General features: G+C 34.1%; 2 protein-coding genes and 1 long non-coding RNA gene across 6 annotated transcripts; 1 reads left to right on the top strand and 2 right to left on the bottom strand.

Moving 5' to 3' along the window:
• The first annotated feature begins 2,947 nt into the window (after positions 1 to 2,947).
• Positions 2,948 to 3,884, top strand: LOC127899663 (uncharacterized). The gene is made up of 2 exons (XR_008051570.1): positions 2,948 to 3,397; positions 3,495 to 3,884. It is a non-coding gene; the product is annotated as an uncharacterized LOC127899663 (long non-coding RNA).
• Positions 3,885 to 6,566: 2,682 nt separating this feature from the next.
• On the bottom strand, positions 6,567 to 10,066 carry LOC102619059 (receptor-like protein EIX2). Its single transcript, XM_006490622.3, has 2 exons — positions 6,955 to 10,066; positions 6,567 to 6,848 (listed from the first exon to the last, which is right to left on the bottom strand). Exon 1 carries the CDS (start codon positions 9,835 to 9,837, stop codon positions 6,958 to 6,960), a length of 2,880 nt encoding a protein of 959 aa, XP_006490685.2. The 5' UTR covers positions 9,838 to 10,066; the 3' UTR covers positions 6,567 to 6,848; positions 6,955 to 6,957.
• Positions 10,067 to 11,292: 1,226 nt separating this feature from the next.
• On the bottom strand, positions 11,293 to 21,204 carry LOC102618757 (uncharacterized). Of its 4 annotated transcripts, none has more exons than XM_052433072.1 (20): positions 20,957 to 21,204; positions 20,710 to 20,862; positions 20,446 to 20,605; positions 19,790 to 20,108; positions 19,322 to 19,459; positions 19,049 to 19,241; positions 18,818 to 18,948; positions 18,293 to 18,505; positions 17,897 to 18,063; positions 17,153 to 17,231; positions 15,741 to 16,277; positions 15,284 to 15,654; positions 14,979 to 15,062; positions 14,780 to 14,884; positions 14,263 to 14,517; positions 13,991 to 14,059; positions 13,443 to 13,670; positions 12,586 to 12,690; positions 11,985 to 12,101; positions 11,293 to 11,873 (listed from the first exon to the last, which is right to left on the bottom strand). In XM_052433072.1, the coding sequence occupies exons 1-20, from the start codon at positions 21,057 to 21,059 to the stop codon at positions 11,597 to 11,599; spliced, it is 3,804 nt and encodes a 1,267-aa protein (XP_052289032.1). In that variant the 5' UTR covers positions 21,060 to 21,204; the 3' UTR covers positions 11,293 to 11,596. The 4 variants fall into 4 exon arrangements, with proteins under 4 accessions (XP_052289032.1, XP_052289033.1, XP_052289034.1 ...); XM_052433073.1 differs by having other exon boundaries at positions 14,780 to 14,881; XM_052433074.1 differs by lacking the exon at positions 14,979 to 15,062 and having other exon boundaries at positions 20,957 to 21,203.
• Between the last annotated feature and the right edge of the window lie 794 nt (positions 21,205 to 21,998).

Here is a 21,998-nt window from a genome sequence, read left to right as displayed (position 1 = left end):
AGATGATCGGACAAGACAAAAGTCAAAAAGTCATCAATAATGTGCGGACTGCATAAGTTTTTGTACACATTTTTTCTTCATAGACACATCATTATTCATTGTATATTTTCTACATTTGCTCTTGTTTTTTTCTTTTCCTAAACTTTTTCTTCTACATTGTCTTAAGATAATGATCAGACAATACAAAAGTCAAAAAGTCATCAATAATGTGTGGACTGCATAATCTTTTTTTGGAAAATGCTTGTTATTTAGAAGGGCGAGAGAAACACGAGAGAAACATGCTATCGTTTCACTCCCAAAATCTCTCGCTCTTTTTTAATTAAAAAATATTAAAATGTAAATAAAAAATTAAAAATTAAAAAAAAAAAGAATCTCATTCGCTCCTTACTCTATTTTTCCAACTCTCTCACCATCTCTGTTGAGCAGCCCCCTCTCTCTCTCACTATCTCTCACAATTTCACGATCTCTCTCTCACGATATGAAATTCTTTGGCCTTCTGCAACTCTTACAAGAAATTAGCGCTTTGATTCTCACAAAGGCATATTAGTTTTATTGGGAAGCTATTAATTAGAAAAAGGAAAAAGGCCTATATTTAGAATATGATTTGTTGGAGAATCTTAGAGTTAGTCAATTTTCAAGCCACACTTTCAATAGCCAATGGATTTAGTAACCATTCATTACTTTAATTTCCATAAATTGTAATGAAAGTGCAAATGCATCTGGTTGTGACAGCTAAGGGCTGGCTTGAAGAATTAAATTTCATCAGCTATTGCTGGAAAATGCTTTGTAGATAACGTGATGCTTCCTTTGCTCGACTACAATTTCAAAATTCTCACGAGTTTTCCATTGTTGTCACAAATTGAGAAATTGTAAAATACATAGCCCGGTTCTTTGGCGATGACCATCTCATCGTCGGCAGTCGTCTCGTCATTGTCACTAGTCTTGCTCGACTTAGATAGCGAGAGAGAGGTTTGATAGATGGAGTTAGTGAGAGAGAGTCGTAAAGATGGAATGATGATGAAGAATTCTATTTTCTTTATTGTTTTTTTATTAATATTTTAGTTGTTAAAATTAAAAAAGGCAGCATGTGTTGATGTTTCTCCCCCGCTTCTCTAGTCTTTCTAGATGCTTAGTAGCACTTTTTTATGCACATTTTTTCTTCGTAACACATCATCATCCATTGTATATTTTCTACATCTGTTCTTGTTTTTTGACTTTCCATAACTTTTTCTTCTACATTGTATTAAACAACGATTCCTGCCCAACTTGAGAAATAGGGTGGGCAAAAAAGTCCAGGCCGGCCCAAGCCCAGTACAGCCCGGCCCTCACACATGAATGTCTGGATAAGGGCTTGAGAAAAAAAGTTTGGAGGCAAGCCCATACATACCATTTTTTTAAAAAAAATAAATTTATAAATTAGAATAATATAATTAAAATTAAAAAGTAACTTAAAAATTAAAAAAGAAGACTTAAATTCTTAATTTATAAATCAATGATGATTCAAAATAGCTAAATTTATGATACTAAACTCTCTTTTTGTGTTAATTAATTAAAAGAGCATTTGAATTAGAGAATCTTGTATTAAAGAAAATTAAAGTTATGAGCATTTATTTGTTTTATTTATTATTTTACTTTGAAATATATATTTTCTTTAATTTATCTATAATTATAATAATTTGTTGATCATTAATTTATTTTAAATTAACAATAATTTAAAAAATTAAAAAAATAAATAAAGTCAAAATCCGGCCCAGCTCAGGCCCTCATGCTAAACTTGAAGAGGGCTTGGGCTTGGGCTTAAAAAAGCCCAGCCCAAGTCCCTTTTTTCAATTGAGAGAAAGCTGAAATTGGGCTATGACTATGAATCTGCAATACAATATGTGCGTTTGTAATTTAAGTATTGAAAAAAGTGTTGAAAAAGCCGAAATTGGGCCATGGCTATGAAAATATGTGCGTTTGTAACGCGTTAGCTAGAGATAGCTTAAATGTGATGTAGTTTGAGTCTATGATGTATGTGTGTGTGTGTCTATATATATATATATATACACACACATATGTATGTATGTATAGAGAGAAAATTGTTGTTTTAAAGTTTTTTAAGAAAATTTGTGTATATATATTCAATGATGTATCATGTGGTGCAGAACTATGTTGATGTCTAGAATTTCTTAAAAGATAGGATACTTAATATTTATTTAACTGAAATTTTACCCATTCGCATATAAAGTTTAATTTCGGCCCCCTCAAATTAATGGTATTTTGATCTTGATTTTGGCACTACCCTTTCACAAAAATGATCTAGTTATTATACGCAGGAATATTCCATGAAGATGTTACAACATCCATCTAAAGGAGTTTTGTCATGAGTGGGGCTATCGGCACCCCTCTGATACCCTTTTCAAACTCCCCCTTTTTTTTTTTGTTTATTTCCTCATCAATTCCTAAAATAGCCTTTATCTGTTATTTTTCCGCAAACAATTTCAACTTCCTTTCAGTTATCGCTCTTCAACCACTCCCACTTCAAGTTTCTTCTTTTTGTAGGAAAGGCTCTTGATAACAACCCAATATTTTGTATCCCATGCGCTTAATTTATTATAAGGTTTCTATTTGTTTTTGTTTTTGTTTTATACTTTTCAGTTTCTGACATTCTATTTCAAAATAAATATGTATAAAACACACACAAGGTTTAGTTATCTCCTAACATTCTAATAACGTTAGTAATTTATGAAAATTTTATAAAATTATCTTTCCTACAAAAATAAATTATTAAGTGAAAAAAGTAATTTATATCAAATTCTTACTATTTTACAATTGACCTTTTTTTTCCCCCAAAAAAAATTGTAACTTTTAAGAGCTTTTAGTGGAGAAAGAGCCAGTGAGAAAAATCATATACGGATTTAATAAGATAAGATTTTACAACTAATACAATTCAAGATATAAGGGATAAAATTGTAAATGTATAACAAGAGGGGTTTTATAAGAAAAATACAGGGGTGCCAATAGCGCCACTCTTTTATAATTTGCAATTTCTTGAAATTCAAAGGTCATTCAATAATTCGTTTCCTTCTCTAATTACACAAACTAAAGATTTTATCGGCCCTAAAAGGTGGGTCGGTGTGACTTGTGAGGTTCAAACCACCGCGACATGAGAATAACAAAAAATAAAGACAAACAAGCTTGGCCGATTGAGCTACAGTTCTTTCAAGCTAAATCATCTGCGTTCTAGCCATTTTCTGACGACGAGGACAGTTCGGGTATGATGGCCGGTTCTCAAACTTCAGATTGGTACCAAGCTTGGCCGGTGGGGTGGTCGGAATCACAAGATATGGTCGAGTCGATTTTGGGTCAAACAGGTCGGGTTTCGGGTCGGTTTACAGCTTCTCTCACTCTCTCACACGTGTGTATCTCTTCTCTTGTTTCCAGCTTCTTCTTTTACTTTTATTTACTTTTTAACCGCCTCACTTTTTTTTTTTTTTTTCCACATATGTTACAAGTAACCATGTCTCCATGAAGTATTCATCAGTAAAGTGCCGCTGACTCCCCAGAAGCCAATCAAGAAGCCAAGAATCACACTCTTGCATAACCCAAAAGTTATCAACTGATCCTCCCCTTCTGGAGTGTTTGCATCTTCTCTCTCTGGGCTTAGAGCTGAGTCTTCATCCGGACACGTATTATCATCATTAAAGAGATTATTATTGTCTCAATTTATATTGAGATAATAAAATAACAGAAATAAAATTAATAAAATACAAAACAAAATTATTTATGCATGCTTATAAATGTGCAAGTAAATTTTATTCAACGTTATATTCATTTCAATTTGTTCTAGCGACTGTTTCGTAGAATAAACAAAAACGTGTATAAGTCGTTCTCTACTTTATCAATACTTTGAATAACGTGATTTACTTATTTTATAAGTACAGTTTTGCAAAATATCAACCGAACACATGCTCCATCCATTCTCGAGAAACAAAAACAAAAACGGGGCTTCATAAATGATACCGAACAGGGGCACATGATTGAACGAAAACGCCTCAAAGCGACCAAATTAATACGTGGTAACCTGTAATGAAAGAATAGAAAATCGGATTACAAATTAACCAGTCTACTATTAATTACTGAAACATAAAAGGAAAGCCTTCTATAAACAAAATAAAACATCTATCAGATGTTTCACTCTGATATCATACAATTAGAGGTTTCTGGCCGAGCATGCTAGAGACGAAAACCTGTGTTTAGTCTAATAAAATATGTCCATAAAACATCTAATTGAGGGATTGCTACTTGTACTTCAATGCATAGTTAAATATCTTTCATTATTTTCCTTCTTTGAAGTTGAGGGTCTGCTATTTCTACTTCAATGCAGGTTATATAAAATATGTGCTGTCAAGTCTTCTTCGAAATGATTTTTTTTCCCCCTTTCATTAATTATTATTATTTGTCATATAATCCCTTCACCTTTACTTCTATTCTTAATTTGACCCTCTTCTTTCGCATTTCAATACCAATTATCCTGAATCACACGAACCTGCCACCTACTTTAACAAGATTATTCTAGTTTAAATATTAATTAATATCACCATCTGTATACCTATAAACTATACTCTCTTCTCGTTTTCCTGTTCCCACTAACCTACCTCAGAAACATATGTATCAATTAATATTATTCTGATACATAATTACAATTTGCCAGAGCCCAGGTCATTACTATTATAATCTACATTGAAGTAGTTTATATGTCTTTTTCAACAAGTATTCGTTCAGGTCAATTAGTCTTCTTTAAAAAAGAATATTTCAGTCTTATTTTATGTCATTTCTACTCGTCTAATCCTTCAACTTTAATTACTTTTTCTTTTTCTAAGTAGAAGTCTATTAATAATCAGAATACAAATGAAATATCTCAAAAAAAGCATTTACTTTACATGCATTTGAATAAATCATAATATTGAAAGAGCAAGGATAATGATTAATGGGAGTGAAAATATTGAAGGAAAAAGCCTCGAAGCACTCAAATCAATGTCCTTGGTTATTTTTATCATGAATAGAAGCTCGGATTGCAGAATATTTTACTAATATATTTTTTTCTTTGTATCTACGAAATTTTATGTACGTTACATCATTTAATTTAACGAAGATTCTATCACTAATTTCTTCCACTTCGTTATGGTTATATTTCCCCAAAATATTCTCCAACAAACCAGGCATATAATATACATACGCATAGATGATGGTCTGAATAGAACCACGCCTAAGTTCTTCTAAGCATACCGTCAATAACACGTACCAGTAGTCTTTGAAGTTGGAAGTTCTTTCATTATTTTATTTATCTATTTTATCATAGAAAAACGAGTAATTGAAGCTAATTGATTAGATGATAATTATAATATATATTAAAAGACTTAAATAAAAAAGTCATCTAATCAATATTCTTTAATTACAATATTTAAAGACTAAAAAAATAAATCGTCTAATCAATTAGCTTTAATCACTTGCTTTCCTACGATAAAATAGATAAATAAAGTAACCAGAGCAGTTCCATCTTCGAAGTATAGCGACCCGGCCCAGAATAAAGCACAAGCACTAGCTTCGCTTTTCTGTATCAAAGACCTTGAATCCTACCAACTTACCGCCCTCTTTAATTCGTAGGCCTTTGCAAATTTCTTAAATTCGTAGGTGCTAGTTATGTTGGCACAGTGATCTCTCCGTTCACACTTTCGTTTTGTTTTGATCTTGAATCCTACGGAGCTGCCACCCACATAACAACATCATTTCTAGTTTATATATTAATTAACATCACTATGATCTATTTAGCTTTAGGCTACTTTATTGAATCGTAGGTGTATGCTGAAAAGAAGGACTAATATTGGCATTTCATTTGAAGAGGTGGGACATCCTCAGGATTTACGAGCTTATTATATTAAAGCGTAGATAGAAGAATTCATTGGAAATGGCCAGGATTTATTAACATTTTTAAGAGGTTGAAACAAAAGCCTTGAGCCACCCAAATCAATATGGTTGTAATTTCTAACCAATGGAAGTTACATACTTACATTGCAGATTAATCGGATTCCTATCTCATGAAAAAGTAAGCTCTTTGATATGCTTCTTTTTACCAGGACAAGGCATGACAGATGATGATTTTTATTTGCAAAATCAAAAGTTTTATCCACCTCCAGGAAATTAAAAATGTGAACATTAGTATTGAAAAAACGAGGATAATGGGCTGGAAATCAGTAATATTAAGATAAGATCGAAGGAAAAAGCCTTGAAGCATCTAAATCAATTCTGAGTAATTTGTAATGAAAGAATAGTAGTTTCTAACTTGAGTGAATTTTGCTCATAAGCAGATGAGATTGAGAGGATCTTAATCCGACATGAAGACATATTTCTACCACTTAATTAGCAACCTACCCAAGTCTTGTTTGCAATTTGAATTTTTTCTCAGCTGCTATTGCATAGAGCCAATCTTTTTTACTAGTTAAGAAATTAAAAGGTACACCTGTCTCCATGAATTACTAAGTACGTTGGCCCAAGCCTTCTCACAATCAGTAATATCAAACATAGAATTGAAGAAAAATGGCACCCAAGTCAATACCAATTTCTAATTAATGAAGTTACAAGCTATGGTTGCAGAATAACTAGATTCCGATCAATTACAGAAACAATAACAGAAATGTCTCATATATAGAGGATGTGCTACACAGAACCCTAAACAAAGTTCCTTGTAAGCTTACACTTAATATCAAGTACCATATGAAAATACAATATTATTTAGATATCTTCGGACCCTATAACGACAACTCTGTTCAATAAGGAGAGAATGCCATCCAAGAGAAACCTAATTGCTACTGCAAGAAACGGTAAACGGGAAAACAAAATGAAGTATTAGTTTGAGAAAGAAAAACATTCAAGAGGACAGAGTAAAACCTGCATAGACATGTGAAAAAGAATTACCGTTTAGTTCCTGAAACGTCTTTTCAATTTATCAATCTTCACAGCCACTGTCACGTAGACCCAATTTTTTACACCGGTCAAGAAGTTGAAATAACTACGTCTCCATGAACTATTCACCAGTATAGCGCTGCAGAATCCCCAGAATCCAGTAAAGAAACCCAGAATCAAACTTATGTAAAACCCAAGAGTTATAGACTCATCCTCATCTTCATCTTCTGCAGTGTTTGCATCATCTCTGCCTTGACCTGAAGCTGAGTCCTCATTCGGACACTTATTTGGAAGAGGGAGGCCGCAAAGTTCAGGATTTCCAGCATACACCGAGGCATTGAAACTCTGGAGTTGAGTTCCCAATGGAATTTTGCCCGACAAGTTGTTGTATGACAAGTCCATGACACTAAGACCACTTAACTGCGAAAGGCTGGCAGGAATGCCACCAAAAAACAGATTTTTAGACAAATCCAAAAAATCCAATGATTTTAATTGACCAATTTTCGGCCTGATTTGTCCAGTTAAATGGTTTCTTGAAAGGTTTAAGGCAACTAATCCCACCAGATCCATAATCTCCTCAGGAAAAGATCCACCCAATTTGTTATTTGAAAGGTCAAGGATCTTTACCAGTCCCAAAGTATTTTTGTACCGGTATTTATTGCCTTTCCATGTCAGCAGCACATTTTCAAAGTAGCTGCTGGAATACCTACCTAACGCAGTTGCCGTTCCACCACCAACAATGAAGTAATAGTCTATAGAAATGGTCGGATTGGAACTTGTTTCTTGGGTCATTGCTGTTAAATTATTGAAACACTTGGGTATGATTCCCGACATGTGGTTTAAAGACAGATCCAAGACTTGGATGTACGCGAGACGACAGAGCTGAAAAGGCATATTTCCATGGAATTTGTTAGATGTCATACTGAGAACAACCAATTTCGAAAGGCCCTCCCCTATCCATGGCGGTATCTCTCCAGATAATTCATTGTTCCCGAGATCCATAACTCTCAGTTGTGAGCAGTTCTTCAAAGATGACGGCAATTCCCCAGTTAAGCTATTGTTGTATAAACTCAATGTTAGGATATTTCGTAGGAAGCCTATGGAGTCTGGAATGTTTCCAGAGAAATTGTTGTTTGCCAAATTCAGAATGCCAAGCCCATCAAATTGCATCCAGCAACCTGGAAGCCTTCCAGATAGGAAGTTACTTGAGAGATCCAGATACAACAAATTGTTGCCGTCCATAGAACAGATGATGGACATGGTCCCTGAAAACTTATTTTTTGAGAGATTGAGGAAGGTTGCAGTCGTAGGAAGGGCCAGAATTGGACCCTCAAAGTGATTGGAGCTGATATCTATTCCAGAACCAGAAGTGTCAAATCTCATTGACAAATCTGGAAGTTTACCCTGGATCTGGTTGTTGGAGATATTCAAAACAAATGGTTCATTGGTTTGATTCCAGAACCAGTCAGGGATAGTATCTGAGATTCCAGCATCAGAAATATCAAGTTCTTTGACCTGATTTTGAGTCTGAAGCCATTTTGGAAAATGAGGCCCCATCTTACAAGAGCGAAGATGTATAAAATTCAACTGAAAAGGAGGAATCCAATCATTGCTAAATTCCAATGACAGATTGTTATCAGCTAAGTTCAGAGTCGTTAAGCTGGAAAGATTTGAAAAGAAAGCTTCAGAGATGACACCTATAAGTGAGTTCCCATTAAGCGACAAAGTTCTAAGTTTGGACATCTGGCCAATGCTGTTGTTTGTGAACCCGTTTAAGCGGTTGTTTTCAAGATACAACTCTTTCAAAGATGAAAATCCTCCAAGATCTGGAACTGACCCTGTGATTTCATTGGAAGATAAATACAGTATCTCCAGCGAGTTCTTCGTGCAGCCACTGGACAGATTTTGAATGAGCTCAGGGAAGTGTCCTCTGAGTTTATTGTCAGAAATGTTTAACATTGTTAGGCTGCACATGTTCCCAAAAAAATCTGGAACCCCACCTTCGAATTCATTAGAAGCGAGACCAAGAAAGCTAAGAGAAACCATGTGTTTAAAAGCAACTGGAATGGAACCCCGTAAAAGGTTAGAATCAAGGCCAAGCAGAACAAGATTGCTACTAGCATTGAACAACCAAGGGTATATTGAATTAGTGAGATTGTTTTCGGAGAGTTCAAGAAACTGAAGAGATGTACTGTAATTTAGGTTCGATAGAGAGAGAGGAACAATAGGTGGAAGATGACATCTATATAGATACAAGGTTGTTAACAAAGGAAGATTGCCTACTACTTGAAGCCAGTCTGTTGACCTACTGAGATTGTTGGAACCTAAGTCCAGATATGTTAAAGAGGAAAGGTGAGAAAGCCAGTCAAGGTTTCCAGCACTAAATAAATGATTGAGGCTGAGGTCTAGATGTTGCAGAGCTGAAAGGTTTCCAAGGTGAGAAGGGATTGGTCCTTCAAACTCAGCAAAAGAGAGATCGAGGTATCTCAATTTGCTGAGAGAACCAATGAACTCAGGAATTGGACTTCCACTGAAGTCGTTGAAACTAAGGTTCAAATGTCTTAAATCATGCAATTTAAGCAAAGCAGGGCTGATTGTACCTCTCAAAGGAAATGAGTCAAAATCGATTGGTTGAATTTCAAGCTTGATTACATGGCCGGTTCTGTTGCTACAGCCAACTCCTGTCCATTTACAGCAGTCTCTTTTCTCATCTTCTGGTCCCCAGGAAGACAAAACACCAGATTCGTCCACCAGGCTTTCTTTGAAAGTGAGTAGCGCTTCCCTCTCTTCATCAATGCACCTTATGATGTTGTTAGAATCAGCAACTCTTGGCTCCAGTTGAAACAAAATCACAAGCAGAAATAGTTGTTGAAGAAATCTTATTCCAACTGTCATTGTGATTATCAGAAAGAGTGGAAACACTGATTAATTAGCAATGACAGATGGTGTGTTGACTATTATTTGTGATCCTAATATAAGCTGCTTCGAAACGAAGAAGCTAAATTTATCTTCTACAACAACAGAGTCTTCATTCATGTCTAAGTCTTCTCGGAAATGAATTGTTATTTTCCCTTTCATTATTATTATATGTCATCTAATCCCTTCAGCTTTACTTTTATTCTTAATTTGTTTGAAGTTTGAACCTCTCCTTTCACATCTCAATGCCAATGATCTTGCTTACAGGAACCTACCACTTACTTAAATAAGATTATTCTAGTTTAAATACTAATTAATATTACCGTCCATTTAGCTCAATAGCAATACTACCCTCTTCCGGTCCTCTTTCTCTTTTCTCGTCACCCTGTTCCCACTCACCTACCTCAGAAATGTGCGTATCATTTAGTATTATTCTATTACGTAACTACAAACTGCCAGAGCCCAGGTAATTACTAATATAATCTGCATTGCAATAAGTTTAGATGCCTTTTCCAACAATAATGTCTTCTTTAAAAAGAATATTTTAGGGGCAATTAAATTTGGTAATGTAGGTGTTTCTAAAATAATTGTTATTAGCAGTACTGTAAAAATAATTAATTACATGTTTAATAAAAAAAATTTATTTTTAAAAGTACTATAAGTTTTAAAAGCAATCTTATATATTTAGTAAATTGTACTATTAAATTATTGTAAAAATGTAAATGATTACAATAGACATAAGGTTGAATAAATTTTATTTATACAATTACAAACGTGTATGCATGTGTGTGTATTATATTTGCTGTGTACAAATAATAATTGATTAACTAAAATAAGTATTTTATTTTATTAGTTTTATTTTTTATTTTGTTATCTCTATATAATTGATAATAATAATAATAATAATCTCTTTAAATTTAATAATTTTATTTCCTAATCGAATAAAAATAATTTTAGATTTTTATAATATAAGTGATGATATATGTGAAATTGTATTAAAAATACAACAGATTTTAAAAATTACTCTTTCTTTATTTTTTAAAATCTACTATAAAATAAGATAATTTTAACAAAAATATTTTAAAAAAAATTTATTAAACATCAAAATTAACTTTTAATTTTTCAAAATTAATTTTAAATTTTTAAAAATTAATCTCATACAGGCCGGTAGTTTTACTTTATGTCATTTCTAATTTTACTCTAATTTTTCAGATTTTACTTTTTTTTTTTCAAGTAGAAGTCCATTAATAATTCGAGTACAAAAAAATAACGTAAACAAAGATTTTCGTGCATTTGAATCAACCTTAATAATGAAACGGCGAGGATAATGGGGGTCATAGTATTGAAGGAAAAGGCCTCGAAGCACTCAAATCAATACTTAGTCATTTTTATCATGAGTAGAAGCTCGGATTGCAGAATAACCAGACTACTATCTGTCATTGAAACATTATAGAAATTCTTTCTATATGCAAAATAAAAGTACATCTGTCAACACTTAGATTACACAATCATAGGTTTCTGTTCAAGCATGCTAGAGCTTGAAACTGTGTTTGTCTAAAATATATATCCTTTCCTGCTGAGTACACATCATCCTTTTGATCTCTTCAATATGATACGCAAAATTAAGCTTTCTACTGTGCTCATAACCAGCGGAAAACGTGATCATCATGGCTTCTGTGCAGCATCAGCCATGAAAGACATGAGCATTATGGCATATTCCAAAATTAAGTTTTCCATCTTAATCATCATCTTCAGGATCAATTACCATCCTCAGCTTCCTTCGACTTACAGAACTTCTCATTAATCCACCAGCAGTTGCATCACCCCCTGAATCTGCAAAATCATCATCCATGAGCTGATGCTCCATATCATCCTCATTGTTGACATGTGAAACACCTAACGTTTTACTGTCAATCAGTTCAGCTTCTGAGGTGCCTTCTAGGCTGATATGGCTAGCAGAAATAACCTCACCAGTTCTTGCAACATCTATAACACTGGACCGGTCGCAACCATCCCTAACGAAAATTAAGGCCAGATTAACCTCCTATTAATGATGGTTCCAAAGTTGTGCAGATTGTTGAAAGAATATAATTGTGATAAGAAAGAGATCAAGATAGATTATTTACCTTTCCATGGTATGCTTAGTAATGAAAACTGCTGTGTCGTCATTTGACTCCTCATTCCATACTGTTTCAGTTTGGAGCCTGTCATCCTCTGCCTCTGCGAGGTGCTTTCTGGACTTCCTATGTTGACATGATAAATCAAGTAACTTAAAAAAGCAGCAAATTGATGTCAAAAAAATCATAAGATAACAATTAATACATAATCACATCCCAAAAATATGGACAAGACATATTTTTTCTGAAAAAAGGATTTACGAAGTTTAAATATACAGAGTCTTATCTAACAGTGACATTACACAGAACTTTTCTTTAGATATTGACAATTAAAATGAGGAATCAATACAAGTGAATTTACAAAATAAAATAAAAAATACATCGATGTATAATGTTTCTTAGCTGCGGAAGTCAGCATAGAATTTAAGTACCCATGTTTTCATTATCATAAAAAATGGAAATAAAACTTCTTCCTAACCAAAAAGGAGTATTATGATGGTTAATGCACCTACATTGTGCAAAAGAATACATAAAGTAAGATAAAAATATTTACAGTTATATTGTGAAGCTCCACTATTATGAACTAGAGAAAAGAGAGAGAGAGACTCACTTGAGAACAGAGCTCAAGGTTTCATCATCAGAACCATCAGACAGCCTCCATTTCAAATTCTTTACTTGTGATTCCTCGTGAAACAATCTACCACTATGTTTGTTCCTAGATTCAAATATTAATTAGATAAATAAACTTTAACTGTCCTGGACAGGAGAAGATCTACAAATCTTTTACAAGTTGCATACAATTAATCTCAAATAACTTTAGGAAACATACTCGCATTGGGAAAGATAATAAACAAGAACCTCAGCATGAGGAAAGAGGTAGTTTTGATTATTGAAATATGGTTATGAGACAAGAAAATTGAGAAAAATGGATGCTAGACCATTAACAAAAAAAATCTATAAGGTGGTTGTGCTGTTATCCATACCCCACTGTACTGTATGAAAACATGTTCAGATGAAAGAAAAATAAGGCACAAAAAATAACTTTCAAATGATAGCATTAGTGAACATCAGGAAGGTAAAAACATTTGTCATCTTGTTTAAAGAAACTAGAGAGCTTTCATGCAACAAAAGAATTGATCCCAAATAGTGGAACAGGACAAAGCTTGGCCAAGCTATGGATGTCTGATGAGGCCGGCACAAGCTAAGTTAAGAACACATCAAAGTGGCCGTACTGATCTTGGAAGTCCGTCATTTCACTAAATTTCACACCCATATATTGGCATCTTCTCAATTATTGAAAAGCAAAAAAAGGAATGCTTGGATGCTATGATCATTGAGATCTGATGCAAAGATGCTACATGTTTAACATAAAACGAAAGCTGATACCTAAACATCTTGACAATTAAAATATGCACGTATATTTACTATTATTGGATTATCACAATTTATCACAATTTGAATAACTACCTTTTCCTGAATGACAATAACGTTTCTTGATCAGAATCATGTAGCTTGTCTATTGCAGAATCATTAGGCTCTTCATCTCTTAAGTGCATGTCGGTTTTAGACTTCTTCAATGGACCAGCACGTAGATCAAGTTGCTTGAGTTTACGGGAAACTTGCGCAGATGTGAATTTGTTACCAGCATCCAGTGCATTTGCAATCATGTAGCTACACCTCTTGTGGTGTTTGAATCTGCACAGAGAAAACAGTAAGTTAACGGCTTGTTTTAACATATGGAGAAGCCAAACCCCAATTATCTCAAATGAGGTTGTTTTGATGTGGGTTAGAACTTAAATAAGGTGGTTAGAGCAGCCATCCAGGGCAGGTATTGGTGTAAGTGTCAACAAGTGAATTAACACCGTCAATTCTTAGAATGTACCAATGAACAAATGAGGTTTTATAGGTGTCAGCTAGTTAAGCTGGTAAGCTCTCTTTCAGTAGTACAAGAGGTCTGGAGATATAATTCCACTCACACCACAAATATTTACTTATAGAACATAGTTTATACTCACTGCTCAAATAGAGATTTTATCATGGCCTCCTGATCACTGTCAAAGGCATGAACTCTTTTTCTTGTGTTCCTATTAAAAAAAGACATCATTAGCTGTTTATTTGAGAAGCAGAATAGAAAATCAATTATCTAAGATTTCACTTTCTTAAACATGTTCCTTCAAGTTCATAACTTAAGTTTCAATTTGATGTCTCATTCCTGCACTAACAGAGCAGCCTCTTGAAAAATCAGTCCAAGAGTAACTGTAACAATCAATTATTTGCTAGTACTTACTGAGGATGCCTCAGGGAACTTCCGTCCAAGTTGTTTGAGTTGTGAAGGGAAGTTTTTGTTTCCATTACACATTGATCTTCCTCATGTTGATCAGGACCAGCAGCAGAAGTTTCACCAGAGTAGGGCCCCCTTCTCTTTGGTGCAACTTTGACTCCCAGCTGCTTAAGCTTGTTGGAAACTTGGGCAGCTGAAACTTTACCATCAGGATCCAGAGATTCCGCAATACGACGGCTACAATTCCGATCATCTTTGAATCTAAAACAACCATTTATATTAATACAGATGCAGTGCAGACACTACGAAATGAATATCAAAGAAAGAGCATGCCACCATAAAAGCAGAAATTAGCCTTAGGAGAGAAAAAAAAAACAATTATATAATCAACTTATTACAATAAAATATAATCAGTAATCATCTACTCCAGTATTCTTGAGATATTATTGAATATATATTTTGAAGGATCTTTTGAGGGGAAAAAAATGCTTGTTATGGTATAGTTGTGTCAAACCAAACTTACTTCTCATAAAGATCCTTGATTTTCATGTCCCACTCTTCATCGAGAACAAGTCTTCTCTTTCTTTTAGAAACCTTTTCTGATTCCTCTTTCATGGAAGTCATCCTGCTGCACCACCCAAATACATCAATGAGTTTCTAAACTGAATTATATTAGACAAATAGGAAATATAGTACTATTAGGGTTGTCCCAAATATTTCACTGGTTAGAATTTTCTTTCCCATCAATCTCACTGTTTGAATCAGATGTGATGCCTTCCTGTTCTTCACTGAAATTTCCTCCACTTCTAAAAAAAAAAAGTGGTATTTTTATGTTGTTCTGAGACTAATTAAGATACTGCTTTCTAATTACTCAATCAAGAAAAGAAAACATCAAACTCAACAGGAATATAATGTTTATCTTGTACAGAGTGCCTATCTCCTTAATATTTGAGAAGTACCCCTTACTGAGCCAAAAAGGTAAAGTACAATGAAAAACAGAAAAATAACATCGTTAACATAGTCTTACTTCGGGTATCCAAATTCATGAGAAATAACAACATCAGCTTCATCCTCACCCAATGCATCTGCTATGCTTCTGCGAGCCCATCCTTTGGCCTGCAATGACCCAGTGTCTCCAATTTCTGAAACATTTCCCCAAGCTCCACTTTGTTTCTTTGCATTTCCAAGCTCATGCAATAAGTATTCAGCATTTATGTAATGGCACTCTCTTCTATTCTTCCAGAAGAGAATTTCCACAAAAAGAAGGGGCTGATTCTTCATTTTTTTTAGCATTTTTTGGACCAGTCTAGTGAGAAAGTCAACAATATTTTCATACTCTTTGCTTGGGCATGACTTCTGCTCAGCCAAGATGTCATAGAATACAGTGAGGAGTGATAGCTGCAAAATTTTGTCCCAAAAAACATACGTGAGATTACATACATAACTTTACAATATTTGTAAAGATGGATTTTAAAACTTTTAACCTGATATAGCATCGGTGAGAGCTCCAGGTCATCAGTGATACGCCGCAACATGCAAATGATGTAGTGATTTGTGCGGTTGGAATTGCTCTTGTAAAACTTCAGCAACCAGCACAATTTTTGAATAATGCTGCTATTTGCAAAAGCTGAAAGGAAAGTAGAAACCTTAAAATCAACTTCATTGGTTGCAGTAGGCTGCTCATCACCAGAAGAATCACCAGTGCTGCAATAATGATCATTCTCAGCATGATCAGACTTTCTGCTATCCATCTGCAACTGACTACCTCCCAGATTCCCCCTCTCTTGTACTGCTATTTCATGATCATCAACCTTAAAAGGAATGCCCGTGTCTTCTTTCCCATCAGAAGTTGCATCTGTTACAATTTCCTTTTGTGGTATGCATGAATTTGCTAAATCTCCACTATTTGAGATGCAATTCTCATTGTGAATGGTAGCATGATTGCCAGACAGTTCATTTTCAGTTTCCTTATTGCCCTTCACTGTTCCCTTTTTTCTTCCTTTCCTTGATTTTCTGGAAACCTGAATTGTTAAAAAAAAAAAAAAAGTTTCCATGTACGTCACAGCAGAGAACAAAGGCACGGTGCAGTTCCAACCAAAATAAGAGAAGAAATAATGAGAGTTGCATGCACACAAAAGGGTTTCCTAATTCTACAAATATAGAACTTTCACTTAGCAACAGAATTGCAAAGGAAAATGAAAGACCATGGCTTCCTGCTTATTTTAGCTGTACATTATATAGGATATATGCTGCTACAAACCAACATTCAATGTTCAAAACCACAAACTTAATGTTGATAGCTTACAAAGTCTAAATTATAACGTCACAACTGTAACTCTGAAATATTTTACTTAAATTTCCTGACAAAAGGGTAGGTCCTTTAGGAGAAGAAGACACTTTATATCAAGAAAATAGAGTAAAAAACTCCAAGTAAAATATGAAAATTATCAGAACTGATCACCGAAAAAACTGAAACACAGTAATTGCCTTTGTTTAAAACTGCTTTTTCAAGTCTGTAAAATTAGCTTATTTTCATATGATTAAAAAAAAAAGAAAAATTTAAACTGCAATTCACAGGAAGTCGTTAAACATCAAATCTACCTGTAAGAAAATAAAGAGAAAGCTAACTTTGTAGAATGCAAACAGATGTATCTAAAATAACTGGACTCTGGCTAGAAGGTTTTTGGCAGTAATAAAGTCAACATATGGTCAAAGCTCACTTTTTATATAACAAAATTACATGAAAACTTTAGTAGTTCTAGTCAGTCTTCAAGCGGCTTTTAAGCAACTACTAAAATCTCATAATTTGAGATATCCTGAGTTTTGGAAATCACAAGTGAGTAACTTGAAGCACAGTTTTCCAACCTAAGACTGCTCTGTAAATAAGAAAACATACCCTTAATGCACCACGTGCTTGAAGATTCTCCGTGAGCCTTACGAGCACATATATCATTTCTACTAAATCTGCAAGATCGCTGGCAAGAATAGCAAAAATAGAACCATAAAACATTTTAATATGGTAAAAAACTCAAATATTTTCTATAAACAGGTCACTAAATACATGCTTTCGCACGGCAAAGACATGTACTTGGATAAGCATACTTGCCAAGTCATGCACAATTATTAAACATAAGTGACACGATAATAGGACAAAGATGTAGCTCCAATGTACAAATAAATTTTAAAAAAGAAGTTCTTTTTTAAGAGATATTACGCAGCTGGAACATTTTCCTATCATGATTACCAATCTCTTATGTTTGGTCAGGTAGGTGAGGGCGCTATTAAGCTTTAACAAGCCCCATCATGTGCAAGACTGATAAGCAAAGAAGATTTTCTCCAAACAGAGATAGAACACAGAGAAAAATGAATCTACAAATACAAATTCAAGCATATATGGAAAAATCCAAACGAATGACCTACTGGTCAAAATTGGCTCTAATAACGTGTTAAGTTAGTATTCGACCTTAAAAGCTTAAGCTAGTAGGAGAAACACTAAACACTAGTATTAAGCTCTAAGACATTATAGTCCTGCAAAATTGAATCCTGAATTAACTGATCAATTAATGTTACAAGACTTAAAATGTCAAAATGAAAAAGAATTAAAAGAAAAATTCTAGTCATGAAGATTAAAGGTGAAAACCTTTTTGGTTGTTTATGAGTGTCAAGCATTTTGATCAGGTTCAGGAGAAACTGAGTCAACCCTTGGTCAGTCTGATCATAAAATAACTTGTAAAGAAGGATGCGTGCTGTTTGTGACTCCTTCGAATCTTCTGGTAATGACTTCAGCACTAAATCTAACATACGAATCTGCAGGAATGAAAAGCCAGTGCAAAGGACATTAGAAGAAGTAGACAAAGGTCTCAGTCTGAATTCTAGAAACAAGTCTATTCCTCGAACAGCAGAATCATGCAGAACTGCTTACATACTTTTACACGCATATCCAGACCATTGAAGTAAAGACATATATGAGAGGCTAAGAAATATCAACAATTAAAAGCATGTATTTAAAAGCTTAAAATTAGAAAGTATTTATCACCATATTCTTCATAAGAGAACCTGCTGCTGACATAAACTTATAATTATTTGTTTTCTTCAAGTCCTCAGAAGCATCTTGCCATTTGGAAATGACAAGCTTAAACATAGATTCATCCATTGTTGATGCGATTGGTCCACATATGTTGCCTTTAAACAAAGTGCTATCAGCAAATTCAGTAGTGGAAGCTTCAAGTGCTTCTTTTTCCAGGGCTGGCTGTTTAATCACAAAATTCACACCAATAGTTAGAAAATGAAGTTTAACTACAATGATAAAGCCAAGTAAACATTTAGAAGCAAGAATATCAGGTTATAACAAATAAATAAAACAAAAAAGAGGAACTGAGTGCAGAAATCTTAGGATCATGGTCACATTATTTGAACTTCTACTAACCTCCATAAAAAGCAGACATCACTTTATCTAAATTTAACAATGTCAGTCCTTAGCAGCTAGCAAAGCTATGGTGAGTCATCCTCACCTTTGAACATAATTTAAAAAGCCTGACATATCAGTACCCATAGCCCTCACCTTTGAGAACGCAATTTTGTGATACTGAAATGAAACCAAAAACTGGGCAACCCGGAAAAATGAAATGATGTCGCTGCTCTGAATAGCAGGAGCCTCCTTTTCTATATCCTCCTGAATTGACTGCATCAGCACTGACACACAGTTTGGTTTACATATAAATACCAGCTTTAAGACCAAAGGGGAAGAGAAGGAGGGAGCAAGAATAAAAATAAAGACTTCCAAAAGATATACCATTGTAACTTCCTGATAGAAACTGGTTAAGGAAATCATACAGCAACTCCAAAACATTATCCTTTGTTGAAGGTAAGCTTCCTTGGTCCCACATAATCTTTTTACTCATACCCTTTTGGCCTTTGTGAGGTTTAATGATGGGGTTGTGAGAAGCAGAAGCAGGGTTCCCCTTAAACACAGCTTTAGAACCATCCTTTTCAAAAGAAAATACTAAAGTTACTAAATTTCTAAACAGCACCTGTATTAATACCAGCAATAGGTTAAACTTCGTACAATGGCAAGCCTTGCAAATGTTCCACTAAACTGTGAGTGTCGAACCAGATTGTGTAGTCTTGAGAGCCTTCTTTTCTCTTGCTCTTCTACTATTATGGATTTGAGACTATCAAGAGGATCTTTGGTGTCTCCGTCCGTCTAGCACATCAAAAGTCATTAGAAGAGACCAACCGACTCATATCACTAATCAACTAAGTGACTATGTTAATAATGACATCCATAAATAATTTTCATACTAAAAAAAAATGAGAGATTTAAAAAGAAAATTTGCTTATTGTTTTGTAAATAGCATATTAAACCTAGGCTGCGAAACAATCAGCTCCTAATCTTCCTCATAATATATTTTTCATACTGAGAATTAATTTTTTTAATTTTCTTTTGCAATCCAGATTGAACATTTCAAATAAAAAATCCTGGAAAAATTAAAGAAGAGATAGGAAAAATAAAGAAGAAGATGAATGGATCCACCTTGGAACCCCTTTGATGAGCTTTGGCAATCAACTCTGGATCCTGACCCATAAATATGTAGTGAAAAATTTCCAATAAAAGCAAGTTGTCTTGCCGAAAATAACCACAAGAACCACAAACATGCTGAGTTATGACAATAATTATGTCCATCACATTCTCATTAAACAAAAGTTCTAGAAATCTATCTCTCAGTGATACATATTGAATGGCAGAACCCCCAGCCTTCTGCTGCAACGGAATATCTTGGACAGCAAGAATGTTTCGGAATAAAGTCAGAACTAACTGGACCAACTTCCAGTCATCCTCCGTGAATGCTTCACTGTATGTTATTACAGTCTTCATTAATAACAGCAATAATAATAATGTCACATCAAAACTCAAAAGTAAAGCATGTGAAACCAATAGCATGAAAAAGTAGAAAGTGCAAGCAATTCTTACTTTTGCATTCCAGACCATCAAATAGATTTTAACATGTTATGAATTTCTAAAATATGAATCAAAGTTAAATATTGCCAGATGATGAACTTCCTGCAATGATGCCAGTACTATAGATAAATTCCTAACTGGGATTAACATTTACTGTGATATCACTACTTTAAATTAGCATGCTCACATTCTAATCAATGAAAGTAGCACAAACTATGCCTTGGCCTTACCGTTCTAAATTCTCTAGTGGACCTTCGAGAAGTGAGACAATCACCGCAACTGTATCACTGCACGTAATGGCAGACTTTAATCCCCAAAGATACTCAATCTGTTGAGGGATATCATTGGATGAAGACTCAATCGGCATTGTTACAAACACCAATACCTTCACTGCATAATAAAAGACCAAAAATGAAAATTTAAAAATATAATATTATCTCAACCCTTTATCTCAAAAATCAAATGAGTAAATATATAAAATAAATAGCAATTACCGGAATTCAAGACCAAATTTCGATCATCTTGACAGTGTTCAATAATTGGTATCAAATCTTTAGAAACAATGCTCCATTTACACACTTGCTTAAATACTTCTCGCTTCTGAGGATCATCACGTCTCAAGAATCTCAGCAAATCCTTTAGATTCTCTGTCGATAAAATTAGGGAAGAATCAAATCATGTACTAAATTAGATCATATTTTTCACCCATCTAATTTAATTTTTTGTTTTAGCGAAATTTACCTGAACACTGCTCGCCCTTGGAGTAGCCAATCCGGTTTCCCTTTTCGTCCTCTTCGATGATACCCAGGCCGGCGCAAATCACCGATAAACCTTCTGTTTCCATCTTTGTTTGTAAGAGAACGGTGCCGTTTTCTATCTGAATCGAAGTTCTGTTTAAAGTGTGTACTAGTTGGTTTACCGATCCACAGAGAGAGAGATGATTTGAGGTTAGACAAATGAAAATAAATTTAAGGGGTTAGGGCGGCTGGTGGCGCCAAATGAATGAGGATATGAATTTTCCCGCGCTAAAGATTGTCCACCTGGTGGGGGAATCTACTAATGCGGGTGTATTGAGTAGTAATTGCAACCGTTGGCGTGGAAGAATCTGATTTGAAAATTTATTTATTTCCAGATTTAGCATGCGTTTGGGGCAGCTCCCCTTAGTGGTAAGGAGATAACTTCAACAGGTGCAGGAGTTATTGCTTAAAAATAAAAAACACATAAAAACAAATGACCTATCATTTAAAGACTTTGTGATTATAATAAAAATTTGGAATAAATTGATTTCTGGATAAAACTTACTTAATATTTTTATTTCTAGGTTTAAAATTTAATATAAATTATTTGGTAGTAATTTTTTTAATCTAATAAGTATATATAGAATACACACATCAAAGAAATTTATCTTTTTTAAAATTTATCATAATTATTTTTGAGTTATAATACTATTTACTCATATTATTTTATAAAATATATTCACGTTTAAGCTCATTTTCCATTGGCCTAGAAAAATGAGCTAAAACATTTAGAATTCATTATCTATCAAACGAACCTTGTTAAGTTATATTACCATACAACTTACACCAATTCTAAAGTTGTTATTAAAAAAACTTAAGAATAGTTTGTTGATTTTATTTTTGATTTATTAGTTATCAAGTTGTGACAGATTTAAGTTTCATCATAATCTAACTTTACCGCATTCCTATAAGAGAAAGGGTGAAGAATGGACTGGGCTTAGTGGAAGAGAGATGGGACATACAGCCTTTTTGGACCAAGGGTGCCG

This window comes from Citrus sinensis, chromosome 9 (genome assembly GCF_022201045.2).
Source record: "Citrus sinensis cultivar Valencia sweet orange chromosome 9, DVS_A1.0, whole genome shotgun sequence".
In the NCBI taxonomy this organism is placed as follows: Eukaryota; Viridiplantae; Streptophyta; class Magnoliopsida; order Sapindales; family Rutaceae; genus Citrus; species Citrus sinensis.
The sequence above is the reverse complement of the archived record's forward strand: the minus strand, read 5'-3'. Positions and strand labels throughout refer to the sequence as shown.

Coding starts and splice junctions, on each gene's coding strand:
- LOC102619059 (XM_006490622.3), bottom strand. CDS start 9,837: ATGACAGTTGGAATAAGATTTCTTCAACAACTATTTCTGCTTGTGATT.
- LOC102618757 (XM_052433072.1), bottom strand. CDS start 21,059: ATGGAAACAGAAGGTTTATCGGTGATTTGCGCCGGCCTGGGTATCATC. Junction 20,606..20,709: donor AAATTTGGTCTTGAATTCCG/GTAATTGCTATT, acceptor TTTATTATGCAG/TGAAGGTATTGGTGTTTGTA. Junction 12,102..12,585: donor ACCTTGAGCTCTGTTCTCAA/GTGAGTCTCTCT, acceptor ATGTCAACATAG/GAAGTCCAGAAAGCACCTCG.